At 40.9% G+C, this 25,177-nt stretch overlaps 1 protein-coding gene across 3 annotated transcripts; it reads left to right on the top strand.

The window, feature by feature from the left end:
- The first annotated feature begins 392 nt into the window (after positions 1-392).
- Ccdc47 (coiled-coil domain containing 47) lies at positions 393-23,842 on the top strand. 3 transcript variants are annotated; one of them, XM_042673612.1, is made up of 14 exons: positions 393-570; positions 816-900; positions 6,532-6,812; positions 8,101-8,208; positions 8,833-9,007; positions 9,144-9,265; positions 9,502-9,567; positions 13,281-13,382; positions 13,587-13,697; positions 15,952-16,037; positions 18,622-18,680; positions 19,731-19,840; positions 20,054-20,221; positions 23,290-23,842. In XM_042673612.1, exons 3-14 carry the CDS (start codon positions 6,549-6,551, stop codon positions 23,368-23,370), a joined length of 1,452 nt encoding a protein of 483 aa, XP_042529546.1. In that variant the 5' UTR covers positions 393-570; positions 816-900; positions 6,532-6,548; the 3' UTR covers positions 23,371-23,842. The 3 variants fall into 3 exon arrangements, with proteins under 3 accessions (XP_042529546.1, XP_042529545.1, XP_042529544.1); XM_042673611.1 differs by lacking the exon at positions 816-900 and having other exon boundaries at positions 6,544-6,812; XM_042673610.1 differs by lacking the exon at positions 816-900.
- The last annotated feature ends 1,335 nt before the right edge of the window (positions 23,843-25,177 follow it).

Genomic DNA, 25,177 nt, shown 5'->3' with positions numbered 1-25,177 from the left:
TGAGTGAGCTGACAGGTAGCCGTCCAAGAGAAAAGCGGTTCGCCAAGAACTACATTTCCATAAAAATGTCGACTCTCCGTGCAAATCGACCTTATGTCTCTGTCCACATGGTCGCATAGAGCATGGCCACTTATAGCTTCCGGAGCACCAGTTCAGTGTGACGACAACCTGACGGATCTCTACGGGAGGCTAACATAGGATATCACACTCTGGCCCAGGGGCGGGGATTATGTCATTTTCCCGGCAGCCTCTTCTTGCATCAACTGGGCGGGGCAGAAGGAGGTCTCGCGCTATCTCAGAAACTACTTCCCCCCCCCCCCCCCAAACACACACACACACACACACACACACACGCTTCGTGCGCAGGCGCGGACGGAGCCGCACGCATTCTACGTAACGGACGACGGAGGCTACGTGAAGAGTGGGGCGGCGTGACTGAGCTACCTGCTCCGGCTGTGTCTCCAGAAGCGTCGCGGCCCTTAAAACCTTGGCGACCGTGAAGGCGGTGGCCTGGCTGGGTGGAGGTGGCCGCGGCGAGAGCGCCGAGCCAGCTTGTAGCCTCGGGCTTAGGTAAGTAGGGAAACCCTGACTCCTTAGTCAGAGGGGCCGGGCCAGGCCGGGCGATGACTTCAGTTGTGTGGCCTATCGCCGGGTCCCATTGCTTGCCCGGCTGACCCTTAAGTCCGGTGGGTGGAGACATACTTCGATTGCAACGACTTCTCTTCCCAACTTCAAAAAGCAAAACGAACAGAAAAAAGACTCCCTGTTCACTCTTTACTGGTCTTTTTTTTTTTTTTTTTTTTTGCCTTCCTAAGGTTGGTGTGATTTTAGTGGTTTTCGGGATCTCTGCAGAGCTGTGAGTGAATGGCAACCGGGTTAGAGTTGGAGGAAATTTCCAAGGTGAACGGAAAGAATGAAGCGTAGACAATCAGATGAACGGATGTCTCCCTGGTGATGTTTTGATACAGCCAACTACTTCTTGTAGTTAGCCTTCCCTGCTGGTTCCTAACGTAAAATAACGTTTTTAATCAATTCTTGTTAGGGGACAGAGAAATGTCTGCGTGATTTCTAGACAGCTTCGTGTCTTAAACGCCTAATGCCAAACGACAAGGAATGATTGCTCTACTTAACCTTTTAAGTCCCAAGTCAGTGGTTGAGACATTACTGGGCGAGCTTGCAGCAGGTACTCAGATCAGACATGTTAGTGTTGGGGCCCCACCTTGGTTCTGTGTTCCCGTTTCCCATTTCAGGAATCTTAACCGAGGCCTTGGGACCTGACAGGGATTTGTGCATTTGAGAAGTGGGTTGACAGGTGCAGCAGAGATTTATAAGTGGAAGCCAATGCATAAATGGCTTGGATAATTTTAACCTAATTAACCTTGAAAGGAGCGTGATTAGTGCTGAGTTGTGTTAGAAATTCATTTATTGGATGAACATTCCAAGTAGAAACTGCTTGAAATGACCAGACCTTTTAGCACTCCTTAAATGAAGTTAAGGTTAGCAAGAAATTACTTCTCCTTGAGAAGGCTTAAACCTAGGTCCTGAAAAAGTCTGCACTAAAACAATTAAAAAAACAAAACTCTTTAGAGGATGTTCATCAGGCACAGCAGAAGGAATAGAACCAATGTTTACTGAGTCCTATATGTGATGGGTGCTGCCAGAGATTTGTGCCCACCTCATGGCTGTTACCATCTGTTTCAAGATTGTGTTTTGGACCTCTCTTCTTTTCTCTCTAGTTTTTTTGGGAGCGGTGTGAATGCGGGGCATTGTTTTCGTTAGGAATGCACTCTACTTGAGCCACACCTCCAATCCTCTGCCCCTTTAATACTTCCTGGGTGGTCTTGTCCATTTCCATACCATTTCTCTCCAACCCAAACCTAGTCTTCACTTCGATTTCTAATTACTTTATTTCTCTCTATATAAAGTATGTTATAACACCTTTTAGGGACATTGAAAGATTCTGTGATGTAGCACTTGAAGCACACATCCCTAAACTTATAAGTAAATATTAAATCTAATTTGTTTTCTCCTCTATTTTTCACTTTGCTTATCTTTAAATATTTTTTTGGTGGTAGTGAGGATTAAACTCAGGACCTTAAGCATGCTAGGCAAATACTCTACCACTCTAGCCATGCCTCTGGTCCCTTTTAAAATTTATTGTAAAGGTGATGAACAGGGAGTTTACAGTTCAATTGGTTATTTTAAAGCAAAGTCTCCATTTATGCCCAGGTCAGCCTAGGCTAAGATACTCCTACTTATGCTTCCCTGAGTCTCTAAAGATGACCAGCATTAGCTGCTGTGCCCAGACATTGGTTGAGATGGAGTTTTCAAAACTTCTTTTCCCCTGGCTAATGGAAATCTGCATCCCAATTAGCTAAGATTATATAGGCTTAAGCTACCTCACCCTGCTTTAATTCTCTTATTTAAAATCCTCGTTTCTTCTAGCTATCCAAACTTCTTGATTTGATATTTACATAGTGATCTTGCCTGTGCTGGTCTTTCTAGCTCCATTTCCCCTACTTTGGTATTTCAGACTGAAATGTGTTGTTTCAAACCTACCTCTTTGATATAGGAACCAAAGTTTTATTTATTTTTAAGATTTGTGTGTGTATGTGTGTGTGTGCGCGTGTGTGTGTGTATGTATGTGTGTGTGCGTGTGTGTGCGCGCGTGTGTGTGTATGTGTGTGTGTGTATGTGTGTGTGCGTGCGCGCGCGCGCGCCTGCGCCTGTCCTAGTGCTTGAACTCAGAGCCTGGGCTCAGTCCGGGAGCTTTTATGCTCAAGGCTAGTACACTACCACTTGAGCCATGTCTCTACTTCCTACTTTCTTGTAGTTAACTAAAAGTGTCTTGGAATTTTCTGTCTGGGCTGGCTTCTAACCAGCATCCTCAGATCTCAGCCTCTTGAGTAGCTAGGATGCAGACATGAGCCAGCCCAGCTTAAAGTTGTTGTAATTACAAAAGTATACCGTAAAAACTTTAGGAAAAAAATACGTATATATGTGTTAATTATTTATATGTAGATGTATGTTCTTATAAGGCTTCCACCCCAACTCCCCCCAGTCCTGGGGCCTGGGCACAGGCCCTGAGCTTTTTTTTTTTTTCAATTGTTTTTTTGGTCATGGGGCCTGAACTCTGGGCCTGGCACTGTCCCACAGCTCTTCGGCTCCAGGCTAGCGCTCTACCACTTGAGCCACAGCACCACTTCCAGCTTTTTCTGCTTATGTGGTGCTGAGGAATCAAACCCAGGGCCTCATGCATGCAAGGCAAGCACTCTACCACTGAGCCACCCTCCCAGCCTCTCCCTGAGCTTCTTTTGCTCAAGGCTAGTGCTCTACTACTTGAGCCACAGGGCTACTTCTGGTTTTTAAGTGGCTTATTGGAGATAAGAGTTTGCTGGACTTTCCTGCCTGGGCTGGCTTCAAAAGTGATCCTCAGATCTCAGCTTCCTGGCATAAAGCCTTTTTTTTTTTTATGTCCATTTGTTTCTCAAACAGCATTCTAACTTCACTTTTAACAATTTATTGACAAAGTATATTTATTGTTTGTATATATCTAAAGTAAAGCTGTAGTACATGTCTTTCAAGCTAAATTCTTGTGCAACATTGTATCAGAAATTGCATTTTGTTGCTGGGCACCAGTGCCTCACACCTGTAATCCTAGCTAGTTGGGAAGCTGAGATCTGAAGATAACAGTTCAAAGCCAGCTGTGACCAGAAAAGCTGGGAGATTCTTATCTCCAGTTAACTACCTGAAAAGCTCCTAAGTGGTGCTGTGACTCAAGTGTTAGAGTGCTAAACAAAAGAAAAAAATAATCCTAGTGCTGGTGCTAAACAAAAGAAAAAGATAATCGGAGTGCTGGTGGCTCACCTGTAATCCTAGCTACTCTGGAGGCTGAGATCTGAGGATCATGTTTCAAAGCCAGCCCTTGCAGAAAAGTCATGAGACTCTGATCTCCAATAAACTACTCCGGAAATAGAGCTATGGCTCTAATGGTAGAGTGCTCACCTTGAGCTGAAGAGCTGAGGGACCGCGCCCAGGTCCAGAGCTCAAGCCCCTCCACCAACAAAAAGAAAAAGATAAATTATAAGGCATCAAAATGGACAGTTTTTATTTTATATGGTTTTTTGGTTTTTTTTTTTGGTCCGATCGTGGGGCCTGAACTCTGGGCCTGGGCGCTGTCCCTCAGCTCTTCAGCTCAAGGCTAGCACTCTACCACTTGAGCCACAGTGCCACTTCTGGCTTTTTTCTTTTTGCTTATGTGGTGCTGAGGAATGGAACCCAGGGCCTCAGGCATGCAAGGCAAGCGCTCTACCACTGAGCCACCTTCCCAGCCCTTTATTTTATTTTTTTAGGTAACTGATAATGAAGGGAGGAGTTTGGATGTGAGAACATAACTGAAAATGTAACCTAAATGATTTTGATGGCTAAAATTTTTGTGTATATATGTGAAGTGATACATTATTCTAAGTAACTGTATAGTTTTCTCACAGGTATGGTTTCATTATGTTTGTTCACAAACTTACTCAAATGTTGGTATAGCTAGTGTTCTTGGGAAGTTGTGAAATACTGATAGAGTTCCATCATGTTCTAGAAACAGTTCGTTAGTAGAAGATTACTACTTTAATACAAAGCTACAGCCACCAGCTTATATTTGAGAAGCTGTCAAAGAAATGGCTGAAAGCAGGCTTCTGAAGGAAAAACCTGGGGTCAAATCTCAATTCTGTCCCTTGATAATTACATTGCATCCCTGGGCCTCATTTTCCTTATCTATGTTTTAAGTGTTCATCCTTTTGATGTTGATAATAATATATGGGAAAGTATGTAGATGCAAGGGACACACACATATACATCCCAGCCTGTTGGGTATACTTACGCTTGCATGTGCACACGCACATCCCCCTCTCCCCCCCCCCCCCCAGTCTAAGTATGAATAGACTTTTTTCTTCTGGGTATCAAAGCAAGACCCCTGTACATGTCAGGCAAATGCTATATGAGAGTTCTGAGTTACATCCCTAGCTCTGAATGGCTTTTTTGTTCATGAATTTTTTTTTTTTTGGTCGTGGATTTGAACTCGGGGGCTGGGTGCTGTCCCTCAGCTCTTCAGTTCAAGGGTAGCACCCTACCACTTGAGCCACAGTGCCAGTTCTGGCTTTTTCTGCTTATGTGGTGCTGAGGAATGGAACCCAAGGCCTCAAGCATGCAAGGCAAGCACTCTACCACTGAGCCACCTTTCCAGCCCCTCATGAATTATTTTATTTTATTTTATTATTTTTATTGTTTTTGGGTCCGGTCCTGCGGCCTGAACTCTGGGCCTGGGCGCTGTCCCTCAGCTCTTCAGCTCAAGGCCAGCGCTCTACCACTTGAGCCACAGCGCCACTTCCGGCTTTTTTTTTCCTTTTGCTTATGTGGTGCTGAGGAATCGAACCCAGGGCCTCATGCATACAAGGCAAGCGCTCTACCACTGAGCCTCCTTCCCAGCCCTCATGAATTATTTTTATAACCCCTTATACAAAAAAAAAAAAAGTTGCCTTTTGTCCCCTGTTATACCACTTTTTCAGTTCCATTAGGCACTTACAAATACTTGCTGAAAAGAAGTAAAAATACTTATGGAATAATCAGTGTAAATGGAAGGAGAATTTTAGAGAACTCAACCTAAACAAATTAAAATGACTTGTTCAAGGGGCTGAGAAGATGGCTCAGTGGTAGAGCGCTTGCCTTGCATGCATGAGGCCCTGGGTTCGATTCCTCAGCACCACATAAGCAAAAAGAAAAAAGCTGGAAGTGGCGCTGTGGCTCAAGTGGTAGAGCACTAGCCTTGAGCTAAAGAGCTGAGGGACAGCACCCAGGCCTAGAGTTCAGGCCCCACGATTGGACCCAAAAAAAAAAAAAAAGACTTGTTCAAGATTTTATAGATAGATAATGAATGAGTCAGGAACTGGAGGCACACACCTGTCTCCCTAGCTACTTAGGCTGAGATGTGAGGATCGTGGTTCAGAACCAGCAGCATTGGGGTTTGAGAATGTGGCTTAGTGGTAAAGAACTTGCCTAACCTGCATGAAGCTGTGGGTTGGATTCCTCAGTACCATATAAACAAAAAAAAATAGGAAGTGACACTGTGGCTCAAAGTGATAGAGTGCTAGCCTTGAACAAAAGCAGCTCAGGGACAATGCCCAGAACCTGAGTTCAAGCCCCAGGGCTGGCAAACAAACAAACAAAAAGCCAGCATGGACAGACAAATAAGAGATTCTTATTCCCAATTTTCAAACAAAGCCAGAAGAGAAAGTTTGGCTCAAGTGGTGGAGTGCCAACCTTGAGTGAAAAGCCAAGAGCTGGAAGCACTAAATTCAAGCCTAGTTTAAGTAATTCATACATGCTCTGAATTTGTCCCCAAACCTCTTGATCTCACTTGATTGTTTTTATTTGATATCATCTGAATCTATAAACATTAAGTAAAAGTATGAGGGTTTTAAATATTTACAAAACGTGTAGAATGGCAGTTCATTTTAGGGTTCTCTTGTTTTTTTTTTAAAGCTTATTTTTAAGGTGCAATGAAAGCTGTCCATATTTTCTGTATTGCCCTTTTGGTGTTTGGGAGTGTCTCTGAAGCCAAGTTTGATGATTTTGAGGATGAGGAAGACATAGTAGAATATGATGATAATGACTTCGCTGAATTTGAGGATGTCATGGAAGATTCTGTCACAGAATCTCCTCAGAGGGTGATAAACACTGAAGATGATGAAGATGAGACCACTGTGGAGTTGGAAGGACAGGATGAAAACCAAGAAGGTGATTTTGAGGATGCAGATACCCAGGTAGAGTTCTTTTCTTATTGAGAGATAAATCTTGAGAGATTTAAAGGATGGGAAAATTTGTGATTAGCAATTTCCCCAAAATATTAGAAGTATGACTCAGTTAATAGATCTTTACTTCCTCTAGAATCTTCATGTTTGTATAGTAAGTAGCACTCTTATGACTGTTTAGTGGTATGTTCCCATCTTTTGCATTAATAAAGTGAAGAATTGTATGTTTGTCCGGTAGCATTCCTGGAAGGAGGGAATAGATTATATATGTGTGTATAAAATTGTGTCATTTAGGACTTTGGGTTGAAAAGTATGGTGAGTCATCCTTTTAGTGTTTTGAGGTTTTGTCTCAGCTTTATTGAAGTATAAGTGACAGGCTTGAAATGTGACTTAGTGACTGAGTGCTTGCCTAACATGTATGAAGCCCTGAGTTCAATTTCATAGTACAACATGAATAGAAAAAGCTGGAAGTGTTGCTCTGGCCCAAGAGTACTAGCTTTAAGCATAAGAAGTTCAGGGACAATGCCCAAGGACTGGCAAATAAGTAAGTAAATAAATAAAGTAACAAGAACTGTTTCTGTTTTTTTTGTTTTTTTTTTTAGATAAGGTCAGAAGCATAATGTTTTAATATATTTATGCATTGTGAAGTGACTACCATGATCAAGCTAATTAGCATATTAAACTGTGTGTGTGTGTGTGTGTGTGTGTGTGTGTGTGTGTGTGTGTGTGTGTGTGTGTGTGTGTGTGTGTGTGTGTGTGTGTGTGTGTGTGTGTGTGTGTGTGTGTGTGTGTGTGTGTGTGTGTGTGTGTTACGTCGTGAGGCCTGAACTCTGGGCCTGGGTGCTCTCCCTCCTTCAGCTCAAGGCTAGCACTCTACCACTTGAGCCACAGTACCACTTCCGGCTTTTTTTCTTTTTGTTTATGTGATGCTGAGGAATCGAATCCAGGGCCTCACGCATGCAAGGCAAGCGCTCTACCACTGAGCCACCTTCCCAGTCCCTTTTTTTTTTTTTTTTTGTATGTGTAGCAAGAATACTTAAGGTCTATTCTCTTAGCAAATTTCTAATATACAATATTTTATTAGTCCTCACTATTTGTACTGCACATTATCAGGTCTCCTGAGCATATTCATCTTAGAATTGGAAGTTTTGACCCTTTGATATTTTATTAAAAATAAGTAATAATTTTGTGTTCTGTACTTGGGGCTTGCAAGTTCTGTTTTCTTCTACATGTAGCCATAAGATGAGACAACTACTTGTGTTATTTGTTGAGGAAAACAAATTATACTTCATTTTTGTAGGAGGGAGATTCGGAGAGTGAGCCATATGATGATGAAGAATTTGAAGGTTATGAAGATAAACCAGATACTACTTCTAGCAAAAATAAAGACCCAATAACAATTGTTGATGTATGTATATAGAATTCTGAACTCCAAACTAACCAACAAAATACCTTGCAGTCATTAATCTCAAATACAGTTGCTACCATATGGCTGATGTTGATGTGATAGTGTAAATTAGGAAGAAAAAACTCCCCTAAACTAGGCATTAATTTTTTTTTTTAGTCAGTCGTGGAGCTTGAACTCTGGGCCTGGGCACTGTCCCTGAGCTCTTCAGCTCAATACAAGTGCTCTACCACTTGAGCCACAGCATCCGGCTTTTTCTGTGTATGTGGTACTGAGGAATCGAATCCAGGGCCTCATGCATGCAAGGCAAGCACTCACTTTGTCACTGAGCCACCTTCCCAGCCTAGGCATTAATTCTCATGAAAAACATCCACACCTAGAGAAGCAACTTCAATGTTTTATTCTAGCCCTTCTAGTTTTAATTAATCAAAAAATAAGCAGATAACATTGGACATATTTGGGGTGGGACTCAGAATAAGAATATATCAGTTTAATACATAAGACGAAGTATTAACCATATCCAGTGACAGTTATATAAAGTATCCACTTTCAGTTTTCTCATTTTTTTCATTAGACTCAATCATTCAGCCTCAGCCAACATTAAATGGAATAATGTTGCTTTTTTAGGTTCCTGCACACCTTCAGAACAGTTGGGAAAGTTATTATCTAGAAATTTTGATGGTGACTGGTCTGCTTGCTTATATCATGAACTACATCATTGGAAAGAATAAAAACAGCCGCCTTGCCCAGGCCTGGTTTAATACTCATAGAGAGCTATTGGAGAGCAACTTTACCTTAGTAGGTAAGTTAGGCCAGTATGTGTTCAACTGCCTGGTGGGCAGGTGAATATGTGACAGCGGATCAGAACAGAAGAAGGTGTAGTAGATGATTAGGTCCCCAAATTCTCAGTAAGTCACATTAACTGGTTTCACTTCTAGGTGATGATGGAACTAATAAAGAAGCCACAAGTACAGGAAAGTTGAACCAAGAGAATGAGCACATTTATAACCTATGGTGTTCAGGTCGAGTGTGCTGTGAGGGCATGCTTATCCAGTTGAGGGTAAGTAGTCTTCCTTGATTCAATGTATGTCTTCCTTGATTTCTTTCCAGATGTGATTCCTCACCTAAATTCAATGCCTTACTCCTTCCTGTTTGATTTTAAAATGAAGTCTAAAATACTGCTGACAAGTTATTGTTGAGGATCTTTGATGAAGCATGTGATATCTCCTCCAGGGCCTTTTCTTTTTAATAAGTAGAACTTGCAACTAAATTAACTCATGTCTTTTCATTTTGCAGTTCCTCAAGAGACAAGACTTACTGAATGTCCTGGCCCGAATGATGAGGCCAGTGAGTGATCAAGTGGTATGTATTCTTGTTGGTTTCTGTGTACAAAATGAATTCTTTCCTTAGAGCTTATTCCATATCTTCTTGAATTTTGTTTGGACTCTCTGGCTATTTGTATTCCTTTCCAAAACATGGACACTTTTCTATTTAGACTGACCATCATCGATCCATTCAGTGTACAAAGGTCAGGAGACCTTTGTATGCTTTTTAGTGGGAAGGAGATATTATCAGCTGCCTTAGCTGTGGTAGAGGAAAGATAGTTTGTCTTAGTCTCCCGTTTTGCTCCTTGCATATGGTTTATCTTTGGCAGAAAGCCGGGTTTCTTCTCTAATACTTTTTGGGTTCAAATAATTTTGATTTTTTTTTTTTTTAAATCAGTCATGGGGCTTGAACTCAGGGCCTGGGCTCTGTCCCTGAGATTTTTTTTTCCCTCAAGGCTACATCTCCACCACTTTGAGCCACAGCACAGCTTCTGGTTTTTCTGGAAGCTAATTGGAAATAAAAATCTTAGGGACTTTCCTGCCCTGCTGGCTTTGAACCTCAATCCTCAGATCTCAGCATTCTGAGTAGTTAGGATTACAGGTGTGAGCCACCAGAGCCAAGCATGATTTTGTATGTGTGTGTGCATGCCTATATTGGAGCTTGGACTGAGGGCTATCTGCTATCCCTTACATTTTTTATTTAAGGCTTGTGCTCTACCACTTAAGCCATACCATCCAGCTTTTTGGTAGTTACTTGGAGATTGAGAGCACTCAGCTCCTAATACTTTCAGAATTTCCTGAATGTCAGGAATGTGTTTTTATTTTTGTTAAGAAACCCAGTTCAGGGCTGGGAAGGTAGCTCAGTGGTAGAGTGCTTGCCTCGCATGCATGAGGCCCTAGGTTCAATTCCTCAGCACTACATAAGCAGAAAAGGCCAGAAGTGGTGCTGTGGCTCAAGTGGTAGAGTGCTAGCCTTGAGCTGAAGAGCTGAGGGACAGTGTCCAGGCCCAGAGTTCAGGCCTCATGACTGGCAAAAAAAAAAAAAAAAAAAAAACCCGATTCAGTCAACTTCAGTTTATGCTCATGCAATGTCTTAAGGTAGTCCTTAAATAACTTTGGGAAGAGGCTGTTCATGAGAAAACTCCAGTTTTTAGGGGTTGAGAAGTTTAGCCCTTTTCTGCACCCCTGGAGCAAAGAGAGAAGAAGATTTCTACAAAAAACTCCTGAACAGGTCTCAAAGTATGGTTCAAGTGGTGGAGTGCCTCCCTAATAAGTGTGAGGCCTTGTATCAAATCTCAGCACCACCCAAAACTAACTACAACAACAGAAAACACCTTTTGAACTAGATTCAGAGAGCTTCAAATTTGAACTGATGTGCTTGCTGGAAGGTTGGGTGTCTTGCTGAGAGGGCATGGAAGCTCCATGTACTTCTCCCTGTCTCATATTTTATTGGTTATTTCTTAGCTATGTACTTAATAATGAGCTAATTAAAGTTGGTAAAGTGGTAAAGTTTTCCTGAGTACTTTGAGACTTCTGAAGTGGTTATTGAATCTTGGGGAAATATTTATATTTATTAGTAGCATTCTATATTAGAGAATTAAGGAGAAACGAAAGTTATAAACAAAACATTTCATATACTAAAATGTACTCTTATGACAATGTCATATTCATTGTATTTTTATTATTAAAAATTCTTTTTGAAGCTGGGTACTCCTGCCTGTAATCCTAAGCTACTCAGGAGGCTAAGATCTGAGGATCAGGGTTCAAAGCCAGCCCAGGCAGGAAAGTTCGTGAGATTCTTATCTCCAGTAAACCACCAGAAAACTGAAAGTAGCGCTGTGGCTCAAGTGGTAGAGTGCTTACCTTGAGCTGAAAAGCTGAGAGACAATGCCCAGGCCCAGAGTTGAAGCCCCACAACCAACCCCCCAAAAAAAAAAAAATTGAGCCAAGTGCTGGTGACTCACACCCATTATCCTAGTTACTAAGGAGGCTGAGATCTGAGGATCACAGTGCCAGTCGAAGCAGAAAAGTATGTATGACTCCATTTAACCCCCAAAACCCTGGAAGTGGAGCTATAGATCCAGTGTCAAGTGTTACAGTGAAGCATTGAGCTAAAAATTAAGAGACAGCACCCTAACCCTCAGTTCAAGCCCCAGTAGCAGCACCAAAAAATAAATTTTTAGAAATTCTGTGCCAAGAAGTTGCAATAGAAATCAAAAATTTTTTTAGTACTAGATGAATAGTATTCTGGGGCTGTTTATTTGTTGTAGTCCTAGTGTTTGAATTTAGAGACTTGAACTTGCTAGACAATTGCTCTACCACTTGAAAAAGCACACCACCATGCTCAGATTTTTCTGTTTAGATGAAGTCTCAAACCTTTTTTTGTTTTTTGGTCAGTTGTGGGACTTGAACTCTGGGCCTACGTGCTGTCCCTCAGCTTTTCAGCTCAAGGTGAGAGCTCTACCACTTGAGCCACATTCTGGTTTTCTGGTGGAAAGTCTCATGGACTTTCCTGCCCAGGCTGGCTTTGAACCATGATCCTCAGATCTCAGCTTCCTGAGTAGCTAGGATTACAGGTGTGAGCTACCGGCGCCCAGCTGAGTCTCAGACTTTTTGCCTCAGCTGGCCTTGAAATTCCATCTTCCTAATCTAAGCCTGCCAAGTGGCTAGGATTGAAGGCATAAGCAATCATGATGGCTAGTGTTCTGTTTTTATATAACAAGTTATCACAAATATAGCTTCTTGAAACGGTATCCATTTTTTGTCTCACAGTTTCTGTAGATTACTAATCCTTTTTGGATTAGTTAAGTCCTCTTCCTACAGTCTTATGAGGTTGAAGTCAAGGTATCAGACAAACTAGGAATTTCTTCTTCCGGTCTTCTCAAGGTCATTTAGGCTGTTGGCAAAACTCAGTTCCTTGTGATTTAAAGTCCCCATTTTCTTGCTATCTGCCAGCTGGAAACTATTCTCATATTCTGGAGACTACCCTTAGGTCCTTATGACTTGTCCTACTTTCTTAAGCCCTGTCACTCTGTAGATTTTCTTCTTCAAGTAGGGCTTAGACTATTAACAACTTATTTGTTGCCGGGCACCGGTGGCTCACGCCTGTAATCCTAGCTACTCAGGAGGCTGAGATCTGAGGATCATGGTTCAAAACCAACCCAGGCAGGAAAGTCCTGAAACTCTTATCTCCAGTAAACCACCAGAAAACCAGAAGTGGCGCTATAGCTCAAATAGTAGAGCACTCGCCTTGAGCTGAAGACCTCAGGGACCGTGCACAGGCCCAGAGTTCAAGCCCCATGACCAAAAAAAGAAAGAAAGAAATAATTGACTACCTTATCATTAGGGAGCAGAAGAGAGCAAGAAAACATTCCATCTGTAAAACAGACATCCATCTTATCTCCAAGGCCTTAAGCTTTTAGTGTCCAAGCAGTTCTAATTTAAACACACTTGGGATAGTAACTTTTTGCTCTGTCAGCCTTGACAGACCCTTTGACCTTACTTGAGCTTGGCCCTTATCATTCCAAGATGGCATTCCAAGTTCTTTAACCCTTTCGGGTCTCACAGCTTGGCATCTGAGGCCCTCCCACCTTCTGCCTTATAACATTATTGTGGAGATGATATACCATCTTGTTCTTGAATCCTACTCAAGGGGATACTGTATATACAAGGAGGTCCCTTGGAGGCCATTTAGAAATCTACCTACCACAGAACTCAATATGTAAATTTTGTCATCTTTGTTTTTTGAAGCAAATAAAAGTAACTATGAATGATGAAGACATGGATACCTATGTATTTGCTGTTGGCACACGAAAAGCTTTGGTACGACTACAGAAAGAGATGCAGGATCTGGTATGTCAAGTTATTTCAGTTCAAATATGTGTAGAAACTGCCATTTTATTACATAATGCAACTTCTTAGCAAAAGACAATTCTATCTGACAAATGTTGGTTAGCATTACTTTGATATAGGTCAGTACATATTATTTCAAGGAAAAAGATTTGTGCATAATAAAATGTCATGCTATATCTTATTCTTAATTTCTTCTTTCTCTAGAGTGAGTTTTGTAGTGATAAGCCTAAGTCTGGAGCAAAGTATGGACTTCCAGACTCTTTGGCCATCCTGTCAGAGATGGGAGAAGTCACTGAGGGAATGATGGATACAAAGGTAAATACAAATTTTCAAAAAAGGTTACACCCAGGGCAGAGAGGAAGCTCCGTGGTAGAGTGCTTGCTTAGCGGGCAGAAAGCCCTGGATTCAATCTCCATCCAGCACCACAAAAAAATAACCATGTGCAGGGGCTAGGAATGTGGCTTAGTGGTAGAGTGCTTGCCTAGCATGCATGAAGCCCTTGTTTCGATTCCTCAGTACCACACAAACAGAAAAGGCCAGAAATGGCATTGTGGCTCAAGTGCTACAGTGCTAGCCTTGAGCAAAAAGAAGCTCAGGGACAGTGGCCAGGCCGAGTTCAAGCCCCAGAACTGGCAAAAACAAAACAAAAAAAGAACACCTGGGCTGGGAATGTGGCTTAGTGGTAGAGTGCTTGCCTAGCATGCATGAAACCCTGGGTTCAATTCCTCAGTACCACATAAACAGAAAAAGCCAGAAATGGTGTTGTGGCTCAAATGGTAGAGTGTGCTAGCCTTGGGCAAAAACAGGAACAGTGCCCAGGCCCTGAATTCAAGACTGGCAAAAAAGAAAAAGAACACCCTGAGTTCAAACCCCAGTATAGCCAATAATAATAATAATAACAGAAAAAAATATTTACATTTAAATCATGTGCATTGATGCGTGTTTGTAATCCCTGCTACTCCAGGAGATAAGACTGGAAGAATACAAGTTTGAAGCCAGCATGGGAAATTCAGAGAACCTTTATTTGAAAAAACAAGCTAGGTGCCAGTGACTCAAGCCTATAATCCTAGCTATTCAGGAGCATAGCTCCTCAAGAGACTAAGAATCAAGTTTAGAAGCCAGTCCAGGTAGAAAAGTTTTTAAGACTCTTACCTCCAATTAAATAGCAAAAAGCTAGAACTGGAGCTACAGCTCAAGTGGTAGAGTACTGTGAACCAAAAAGCAGCCCTGAGCTCAAGCTCTAGTAGTAGCAGCAGCAACAACAGCAACAAAAATCTGAAATTATTTTAGCTTTTTTGTTTTGTTTTGTTTTGATTTGTCTTCAAGGGAAGGGTAAATAAACTAGGGTTTGAATTTAGGACTTCCAACTTGGTAGGCACATGCTCTGGTATTTGAGCTATGACTCCCAGCCTTTTTTGCTTTTATTTTTCAGATAGAATCTTATGTTTCTGCTGGGAACTAGCCTCACACTATAATCCTCCTACCTTCACCTTTCACCTCGTTGGGATTATAGGCATGAACTAGCACACCCATTTTGTTCTTGGAGATCAGGTCTTGCTTTTTACCTGACTGGCCTGACATTCTTGATTATCCCATTTGTCACCCCAGTAGTTAGAATTACAACAGGCATAAGCCACCTGCTTGGTTTCTGCTTTGTTTGTTTGGGTTTTTTTTGGGAGGTGGGTGGGTTTTTTTTTTAGTGGTCTTGGGGCTTGAACTCTGGGCCTGGGCACTGTCCCTGAGCTCTTCAGCTCAAGGCCAATACTATACCATTTGAGCTTCAGTGCCACTTCTGGTATTCTAGTGGTTTATTGGAAATAGAATCTTACAGACTTTTTTACCCAGGCTGGCTTTGAATCACGATCCTCACATCTCAGCCTTCTGAATAACTAGGATTACAGGTGTGAGCCACCAGCACCTGGCCAAGGAGGGTATAATTTCTTATCTATAAAACTTTGCTTGTTTTTGTTTGTTTTTAAGAGAAAAGCTTGCTGTGTAGCTCCATCTAGTCTGAAACTTTCAGTCCTCAAAATCCTTCTATCTGAGAACCTGGAATGTTGAGATTAATAGCTTCTGCTATCATTCCTAGCAATGATTTTATTTTCATTCTTTTCATTGTTTCAAGTTTTTTGTTACTTGTTTTTTGGGGGTTTTTTGGTGCAGGTCATGGGCTTGAATTTAGAACCTGGGTGTTATCCCTGAGCTTTTTGCTCAAAGCTAGTACTCTGCCACTTGAGCCACAGTACCACTTCCGGGTTTTTAAATTGAAGAAAAGAGTTTCATGGACTTTATGCCTGGGCTTGCTTCATACTGTTGATTAGTAGATCTCAGCCTCCTGAGTAGCTATGATTACAGGTATGACCTGCTGGTGCCTGGCTTCACGCGTTGTTTTAAGACTTATACTAGTTTTAAGAAGGATACTAGTTTGATTTTAGATTTCTTATTTAAATGTAATTTTTCAACATTTTTATCTGAATGACATCCTACAAAAGTAAGGAGTGTAAAAAGGTGAATATTGTTAGGAAAAAAGGAAAATGCATCAAACTTAAAAATCTTTCTTTTTTTCCAGATGGTTCATTTTCTTACACACTATGCTGACAAGATTGAATCCGTTCATTTTTCAGACCAGTTCTCTGGTCCAAAAATTATGCAAGAGTACGTATGAGATAAAAATATTGAAATTTCTTTTCCCCACTAGCTCTGTGTTGAAATAGTACAAGATGCTTCCGCAATTTCCCTTACCACATAAGTAAAGGAAGTTGGTGGTAGTCTCCAAGCTTTCCTTTGTTTTGTGTACATCATGAATGGTCATTTTAAGCCTACAGAAGACAAGCAAGCCTACCCTACCTTGTATATATCGCTGCATATCTATCATACATAGTATGAGAAACTCACAGGATGGCTCATACTAAGAAAGTGCAACTGCTAGTTCCCTTTCCATTTTAAAAATATTCAGTTTGGCCAGGCACAGGTGGCTCTCACCTCTTTTCCTAGCTACTCAGGAGACTGAGATCTGAGGATTGCAGTTCAAAGCCAGTCCCGGCAGGAAAGTATGTAAGACTGTTATCTCCAATTAACTACCAGAAATCTTGAATTGGCACTTACCTGGAGCTGAAGAGCTCAGGGACAGTGCCCAGGCCCAGAATTCAAGACCCATGACCAACACACACACACACACACACACACACACACACACACACACACACACACACACACACACACACACACACACACACACACACACACACACACACACACACACACACACACACACACACACACACAATCTGTTCATATTGAACTTGTATTTGACTAGAAATCTGTGTATTTATAGCTTATAATTTATAGCCTTTTTGGCTTGATTCTAAATAATTACGTGATTATATTTTTTCAGCAGATTATTAGATAGTGGTTTTTAGCTTCATAATAATACTTTTTCAGTAGTATATATTCAAGGTTTGGATTTATTCTTTGAATTCATAGTTTATCTCAGGAGAACATTATTAAATTTACTCCTTTTTTTTTTTTTTTTTGGTTAGTGGCGGGGCTTAAACTCTGGGCCTGGGCGCTCAGCTCTTCAGCTCAAGACTATTGCTCTACCACTTGAGCCACAGTGCCACTTCCAGCTTTTTGTTTTTGTTTTTGTTTTTTTGGTGTTAAGGAATCAAACCCAGGGCCTCATGCATTCAAGGCAAGCACTCTATCACTGAACCACCTTCCCAGCCCCTAAATTTACTCTTGATATAGAACTGGTTATGACCTAACTTATTAGTTACAGGTTACTCTAATAGGCTGTGTAGTTGTATACAATTCTGGAAGCCCTATGTTCATTCCTCAACAACAGCAAGATAAGAATCCATTCTAGACTTTAGTTGTCTGTTTCTGATCCCTACCATCTAGATGTTATTACATCATTCTTACCTTGCTTAAGTTGATAACAACACTAGGGACAAAGTATCCCAGTATAGTAGTGACCTTTTTTTCCTTTTCATTTTTTTTCCTTGGCGGGTTTCAACTCAGTTCCTTGTGCTTGCGAAGCTGGGACTCTTCTACTTGAACCATACCCCCAACCCAGTTTGTGCTGTTTATTTTGGGTTGAGCCTCGAACCAAGTCCTTTCACTCTCGCCCTCTGGAGTAGCTAGCATTCCATATGTGAGCCACCAGCACCTAGCTCACTAAGCTTTTTTTGTTGGGAAGAGAAATGGGTGATTGACAGTGATTACAAAGGAATCTGTTAATAATTGCTCCTCCAAATCCCTGAGGGGTTAGGGGAATTGGCTCCAGGATTACCAAAATCTCAGGATGCTTGCATCCCTAATATAAAATGGTGTATAAAAATGGATTATATATAATCTATGAATATCTTCTTTCTATTCGTTAAGCCTCTGTGTTTACTTACAATACCTGATAAGGTGAATGCTATGTCAGTAGTTGTTATTCTGTATCGTTTAGGGAAAAAGACAAAAACATTATCTGTACTGTACATGTTCATAATTGATGCAGGCTTTTTCCCCTAATATTTTCTATAGTTGGTTTGGCAGGTGCAGAACTTCTGAATATGAAGAGTCAATTATCCTTAAATTTAAATCATCCTTAAAATTTATTTTGAACCTAACCCCAAAATGAGATGTTTTATTAATGGAAGATATCATAGGAGTCGAAAAAAGCAAAATTGTTAAAATATAGGCCTTGGTTGGGTATGGTAATATATGACTATGGTCTCAGCTATTTGGAAAAGGTAAAACAGGAATATCAAAGTTCAACAGTAGATCTGGCAAAGTTAGCACAAGACTCTATCTGAAAAATGAGCTAAAAGCAAGCTGAAGTGGTAAACCAAGCCCTGAGTATAATCACCATACACACACACACACACACACACACACACACACACACACACACACACACACACACACACACACACACACACACACACACACACACACACACACACACACACACACACACACACACACACACCCATCTGTGGGCCTCATACTTTAAAATACAGGCTCGTTTCTGGCTCTGCAGGTGAGATGGAATGTATTCTGCCTGTTGAAGACATCACTGGAGGTCTTCAGGTGTAGGATAAAGGTCCTTAAGTCTCTTGTAGGTGCTGAGATTGTATTTGATTGGGGGTGCCAAGGTACATATGATGCTGATTATTTGAGTGAATTGGATAACTTGTATGTGTGGAAAATGGCATATGTTCCTTCTTAATAGATTTTTCTTTTATGACAGGGAAGGTCAGCCTTTAAAGCTACCTGACACTAAGAGGACACTATTGTTTACATTTAATGGTAAGTCTCTTTTTTTTTTTTTCTGTCAGTCGTGGGGGCTTGAACTCTGGTCACTTAAGCCACAGTGCCATTTCTCGTTTTCAGGTGGTTAATTGGGGATAAAAGTCTCATGATCTTTCCTGCCTGGGTTGGCTTATTGCAGTTTTATAGTTAGGAAATTATACCCTTCTTGGCTGGGTGCTGGTGGCTCATGCCTATAATCCTAGCTATTCAGGAGGCTGAGATCAGAGGATCGCTGTTCAAAGCCAGCGTGGGCAGGAAAGGCCCCCTTAGACTCTTACATCCAATAAACCACCAGAAAAGTGGAAGTGATGCTGTGGCTCAAGTGGTAGAGCACTAGCCTTGAGCTGAAGAGTTGAGGGGCAGCACCCAGGTCCAGAGTTAAAGCCCCCAGGACCAAAAAAAAAAAAATGCTGCATATAAAACCTTATACCTTGAGCTGGGAAGGTGCCTCAGTGGTAGAGCATTTGTCTTGCATGCCTGAGGCCCTGGGTTCCATTCCTCAGCACCACATAAAGCAAAAAGAAAAAAGCCGGAAGTGGCGCTGTGGCTCAAGTGGTAGTGCGCTAGCCTTGAGCCAAAGAGCTAAGGGGCAGCGCCCAGGCCCAGAGTTCAGGCCCCATGACCGGACCCCCCACCCCCCCCAAAAAATTAAATAAATAAATAAAACCTTGTTGATTTCTGATTGTCTTCAAGGAGATAGACTTTTATTTTTTCATTCTATTTCTACCACATTTTAACTGCTTGAGAGCTTTGAAAAAGAAATCTGTTGGGCTAGGAATGTGGCTTAGTGGTAAAGTGCTTGCGTAGCATCCATGAAACCCTGGGTTCTATCCCTCAGTACCACATACACAAAAAAAGCTGGAAGTGGCACTGTGGCTCAAGTGGTAGAGTGCTAGCCTTGAGCAAAAGAAGCTCAGGACAGTGCCCAGGCCTGAGTTCAAGCCCTAGGACTGTTAAAAAAAAAATCTATTAGCATTTTTAAAAATTTTCTACCCAGAAGTGTTAATGCTGCCATGAACTCAGTGGGAAAATGGCTTTGTTTTTCAGTACCTGGCTCAGGTAACACTTACCCAAAGGATATGGAGGCTTTGCTACCCCTGATGAACATGGTGATTTATTCTATTGATAAAGCCAAAAAGTTCCGACTCAACAGAGAGGTAAGACTCAAAGCCTTTATTGCAGACTAGTACCTTTTATTACAGTTTTTTTTTTTTTCTCAGTGGGGAGCAGCTATCAAGGATTTCAGTGATGGCATCTTTACCACTAGACAGTACCAGATGGGCGTAGTTTTGTGAGAAAATGCTAAGTGAAATTTTCTTGTATTGGATAGCAATGGTTATCTTATGAAAGACTTTGTTTCTTTGGGAAAGGGCAAACAAAAAGCAGATAAGAACCGTGCTAGAGTGGAAGAGAACTTCTTGAAACTGACACATGTGCAGAGACAGGAAGCTGCGCAGTCTCGGCGTGAGGAGAAGAAAAGGGCAGAGAAGGAGCGGATCATGAATGAGGAAGATCCTGAGAAACAGCGCAGGCTGGAGGTAAGACAAACTCCTCACTGCTGGGATGGAACTTAAAGTTTGTCTTACCACTATGACTTCGTATCAGCTGTCAAGGTGATTCTACTTGAGAATATATATAACCTAAAAGTTTAGTAGTAGGATGATAGGAAAAAAAAAAACTGGGTGCTGCTGGATCACACCTGTAGTCCTTGCTACTCAGGAGGCTGAGATCTAAGTATCACAGTTTGAAGCCAGCCTGGGCAGGAAAAAAGTTGAGATTCTTTACTCCATCTGTCCACTAAAAGAGATAAAAGTGTCCACAGGCCTACAGCCAGCTGATATTCGACAAAGGAGCCAAAGACATACAATGGAAGAAACACAGCCTCTTCAACCGCTGGTGCTGGGAAAACTGGGCAGCCACATGCAGAAAACTAAAAGTGGACCCCAGCCTATCACCATGCACCAACATCAACTCAAAATGGATTAAAGACCTTAACATTAAACCTGAATCTCTGAAACTACTACAGGACAGAGTAGGAGAGACACTTGAACTAATAGGCACAGGAAGGAACTTCCTGAACAGAGTCCCAGGGTCACAACAAGTTGGAGAGAGACTCGACAAATGGGACTACCTTAAAATAAAAAGCTTCTGCACAGCTAAATCTATCGCAACTAAGCTAGAAAGACAACCAACTAATTGGGAAAAAATATTTACCAGCAATATATCAGACAAGGGGTTAACATCCTGTATATACAGGGAACTCAAGAAACTAATCCCTCCCAAACCTAACAAACCAATTACTAAATGGGCAAGGGAACTAAAGAGGGACTTCTCAAATGAAGAAATAAAAATGGCAAAGAAACACATGAGGAAATGTTCATCATCCCTGGTGGTGAAGGAAATGTAAATAAAGACAACCCTGAGATACCACCTTACCCCAGTCAGAATGTCCCACATCCACAAATCAGCCAACGACAAATGCTGGAGGGGATGTGGAGAAAGAGGAACCCTATTACACTGCTGGTGGGAATGTACACTTATACAACCACTTTGGAAAGCAGTCTGGAGGGTCCTTAGAAAGCTAAAGATTGACCTCCCTTACGACCCAGTCATACCACTTCTAGGTATCTACCCTGAACAACAGGAACCAATATACAAGGACACGTGCACCTCCATGTTTATTGCAGCACTGTTCGCAATAGCTAGGATATGGAAACAACCTAGGTGCCCCACCACAGATGAATGGATCCAAAAATTGTGGTATCTATACACAATGGAATATTATGCAGCCATTAGAAATGACAAAATAATGGCATTTGCAGGGAAATGGATGGAGCTAGAAGGAATCATGTTGAGCGAGGTAAGCCAAGAACGAAGAGACAAACGGTACATGGTCTCCCTGATAAGTGGATGCTAAAGGTTAGGTGAAACGACAAAACTAACAGGACTTAAGAAACAAAGAACTCCTGCTCATCTGGTTGAACCACTACTAAATATCCCCATGCTGCTGATCACAAATATGGTATATAACATGTGAACACTGTTATATATTACAGACTGTGGTAGACAGTTTGCTCCAGGGAAGTTAGAATGAACTTGTGACTTTGAAATTATGTAATCATTTAATCACAATAAAAAAAAAAGAACCTCGGGGAAGGGAGGGAGGGAGGGGATGGTAGGGGGAAAACAATGGAGGGGGTAACAATGTTCAAGAGGAAGTGTACTCATAACCTCACTCATGTAACTGTAACCCTCTGTATAGTAGCTTTACAATAAAAAAAAAAAAGAAGAAGAAAAAGAAAAAAAAAAAAAAAGAGAGATAAAAGTGGAGCTGTGGCTCAAGTGGTGGAGTGCTAGCCTTGAATTTTGGAAAAAGGTGAGTTCAAGCCCCAGTACTGGTGTATACACGTGCATACAAGTTTCAGATTTGTCTACCTAGGTTAGCTTTAAACTTTGATTCTTAGATCTCAGCCTCCTAAAGTTAGGGTTATAGATAAAAGCCACTGGCACCCAGCCTGAGCATCTTGTGAATGTAAACTTTCTTTTCAGAACTACCACTTTATAGTATCTGACTAGGGAATCTTATGAGAAGGCCCAGTGAGCATTTAGGGGGGAAAAAAAAACAACTAAAAAAGCAAGTTATTTTCTGACTTGAAGGGCTCTTTTATACAATGAGATCGAACTCCCTGCCATTATTTGTTTGTTTTCTTATATATTTAATTTGAAGAAATAAGGAGAAAATACGTACACAGGAGTTAATTATCATGTAAAAAAATAACAGTCATTCTAACAAAGTCCTTTATCACCAGAGGTGACCACTTGTTCACATTTTATATAGTTCTGCATCTGTCTTACTTGTCTGTCTATACCTGTCTATATACCAAATAAATGTATCTCTTTTCTTAATGTAGATCATCTTTTTTTTTTTTTTGGGTCCGGTCGTGGGGCCTGAACTCTGGGCCTGGCCACTGTCCTTCAGCTCAAGGCTAGCGCTCTACCACTTGAGCCACAGCGCCACTTCCGGCTTTTTTCTTTTTGCTTATGTGGTGCTCAGGAATTGAACCCAGGGCCTCAGGCATGCAAGGCAAGCACTCTACCACTGAGCCACCTTCCCAGCCCTGTAGATCATCTTATAAACAGTGTTCTACAGTTTTTTAAAAAATGTTATTCACGGGCCGGGAAGGTGGCTCAGTGGTAGAGCACTTGCCTTGCATGCCTGAGGCCCTGGGTTCAATTCCTGAGCACCACATAAGCAAAAAGAAAAAAGCTGGAAGTGGCGCTGTGGCTCAAGTGGTAGAGCCTTGAGCTGAAGAGCTGAGGGATAGTGTCCAGGCCCAGAGTTCAGGCCCCACGACTGGACACCCCCCCCCCCCCCAAAAAAAAGGTTATTCACCAATACTGGCAATTATTGTTTAAGTTTTGAGTTTTTTTCTTTTTATTAGAGTATATTAATTGTAAAAAGAGGTTTCATTGTGATTTTGCCACGTGCATATAATGTATTTTGATTGAATCAACCCTCTATATCACTATTACATATTGTCCCCTCCCTGTTTTGAACATGTGCTTAGAGCTTACTTTGGATTCTCTTCTCTTCTCCCCCTCTCAGGAAGCTGCTTTGAGACGAGAGCAAAAGAAATTGGAGAAGAAGCAAATGAAAATGAAACAAATCAAAGTCAAAGCGATGTAAAATCATCCCAGGGATCTGAGTCCTTAATGCTTACCCCTAAGCTCTGAGTTCATAGGAAACAAAAAACAGGAGACCACTTCTCATCTTAAAATTGACATAATCTTGGTGACTGAGAAATCCTTATTTCATCAACTATTATACTCTTGGTTTGGAGTTTTTCAGAGGTTGTAAACACATTGAAAGGGCTCTGTTTCAGTAATTTTCTTCAGGCAATCAAATTATTTTGATTATTTTATAAAAGGAATGATATATAAATATATATGTAGTTTTAACATATTTTTTAAATTATAAATGAATTATCAGTGCTTTTAGTACTTTGATGTTTGAAAAACTATCATGAAATTTATAGGTAGCTAATTAGGTTGTTACTTTGTGTTTAAACTGGGCAGTTGAAAAGCTATGGAGGCTGACTCTAAACCAAGATTTTGCAAATAACTATTGGAATTACACAATAAATATTGCTTGGTGTTTTCTCCTGTGTCTACATTAAACGTGTGAAAATGTAAAATTTAGAACACTATGTGATAATGAAATTTCAAGAATTCAAAACATAATACAGTATATGTTTTATAGGAGGGATGCACTGATGACAGTATTATAGGAAACCTGAGTTATTAGGATACTTACACATATGTGGAAAATTCTAAGGATAGATAATATAGGAACAAAGTTTTCTCCTTACCAGACACTATGAGCTGATGTCAATGTGAATGCTGAATTTTTTTTAGTGGTTGTATGTTTATTTTTTTGAGTAACAAATGCATGAACAATTAACAACTACTTCAGCTAGGTCAGATCAGAATCAGGTCATTGGTCTCTGTGAGGTCAGAAGTATTTTTTCTTCTTAGCTGCTACAGCTTACTGAATGTTCTTGGGGGCTCTAATCTGTTACGGCCTTGTACCTTTGCTTCTCTCTCTGTTTTTATTTCTTCTGCAGTTGAGGCTGGGTATTTTCTTTCAAAGAAATAGTCATTGATATGCATATATCTGCTTTTTTTTTTTTTAAAAAATGAGCTTTCCTAAACTTTTGAGAGTTCTGCCTTTTGAGGAAGAAACTCTTGGGGGAGAGACCTATATATCTGCACAAGCATTTGGCTTGTTCAGATTTCTGCATTTTATAAATGCTTCTTACTGAGAAAGCATTTTTTTTTTTTTTAAGTTACTGCTTGTACCAGGTAATTTTTGTGGGAATGAGAAAGGGTTGGGTTTTGATGGGAGTGGGGTGGTGGGGTTTTTGTTGATGCTTTATGTGCAGGTCTGTTCTGAGGCAGTAACAGTGAGTTGCTATGAAAACAGCTGCTGCCCTTGTAACTGCATGGTAATGTGTCACCTGAGTGCCCTCTAGGTTCATACAGAAGTATGTAAACTGGGAAATGTGGATATAATGTTCTTAACAGCTCACAGATCTAAAGTTACTAAAATGACAACACAAATATAATTAATGCTATATAATTTTAGACTTAATCTTGTTTTACAAACCTTCAAATCAAAGATGATGTGCTTATCTATCTCTTGAGTAATATAAACTTTCTTAAAGTCCCACACATTTGGACCATGGCAGCTAATTTTGTAATATAAACGTTCATATGAACTACCTATGGACATATATTAAACTGATTGACAAAATCTCAGAGTGTCGCCTGGACTTTTATGGAATTGTCCTACATCAGTATACACCTATAGGAAAGTTCTTTCAGACCAGTAAAAATTAGCACTGAAATGTTTTTGTTAAGAAAAGTTTACCTTGAATTTCCCTTTGTTGTCACCATTTACCACTTTAGGGTGCTTTATATTCTTAGACACACAC

The sequence above is a fragment of the Dipodomys spectabilis genome, unplaced genomic scaffold, assembly GCF_019054845.1.
Source record: "Dipodomys spectabilis isolate Male_0828 unplaced genomic scaffold, ASM1905484v1 ptg000018l, whole genome shotgun sequence".
In the NCBI taxonomy this organism is placed as follows: Eukaryota; Metazoa; Chordata; class Mammalia; order Rodentia; family Heteromyidae; genus Dipodomys; species Dipodomys spectabilis.
The sequence above is the reverse complement of the archived record's forward strand: the minus strand, read 5'-3'. Positions and strand labels throughout refer to the sequence as shown.

Coding starts and splice junctions, on each gene's coding strand:
- Ccdc47 (XM_042673611.1), top strand. CDS start 6,549: ATGAAAGCTGTCCATATTTTCTGTATTGCCCTTTTGGTGTTTGGGAGT. Junction 9,568..13,280: donor GGCCAGTGAGTGATCAAGTG/GTATGTATTCTT, acceptor TGTTTTTTGAAG/CAAATAAAAGTAACTATGAA. Junction 20,222..23,289: donor AGAAACAGCGCAGGCTGGAG/GTAAGACAAACT, acceptor TCCCCCTCTCAG/GAAGCTGCTTTGAGACGAGA.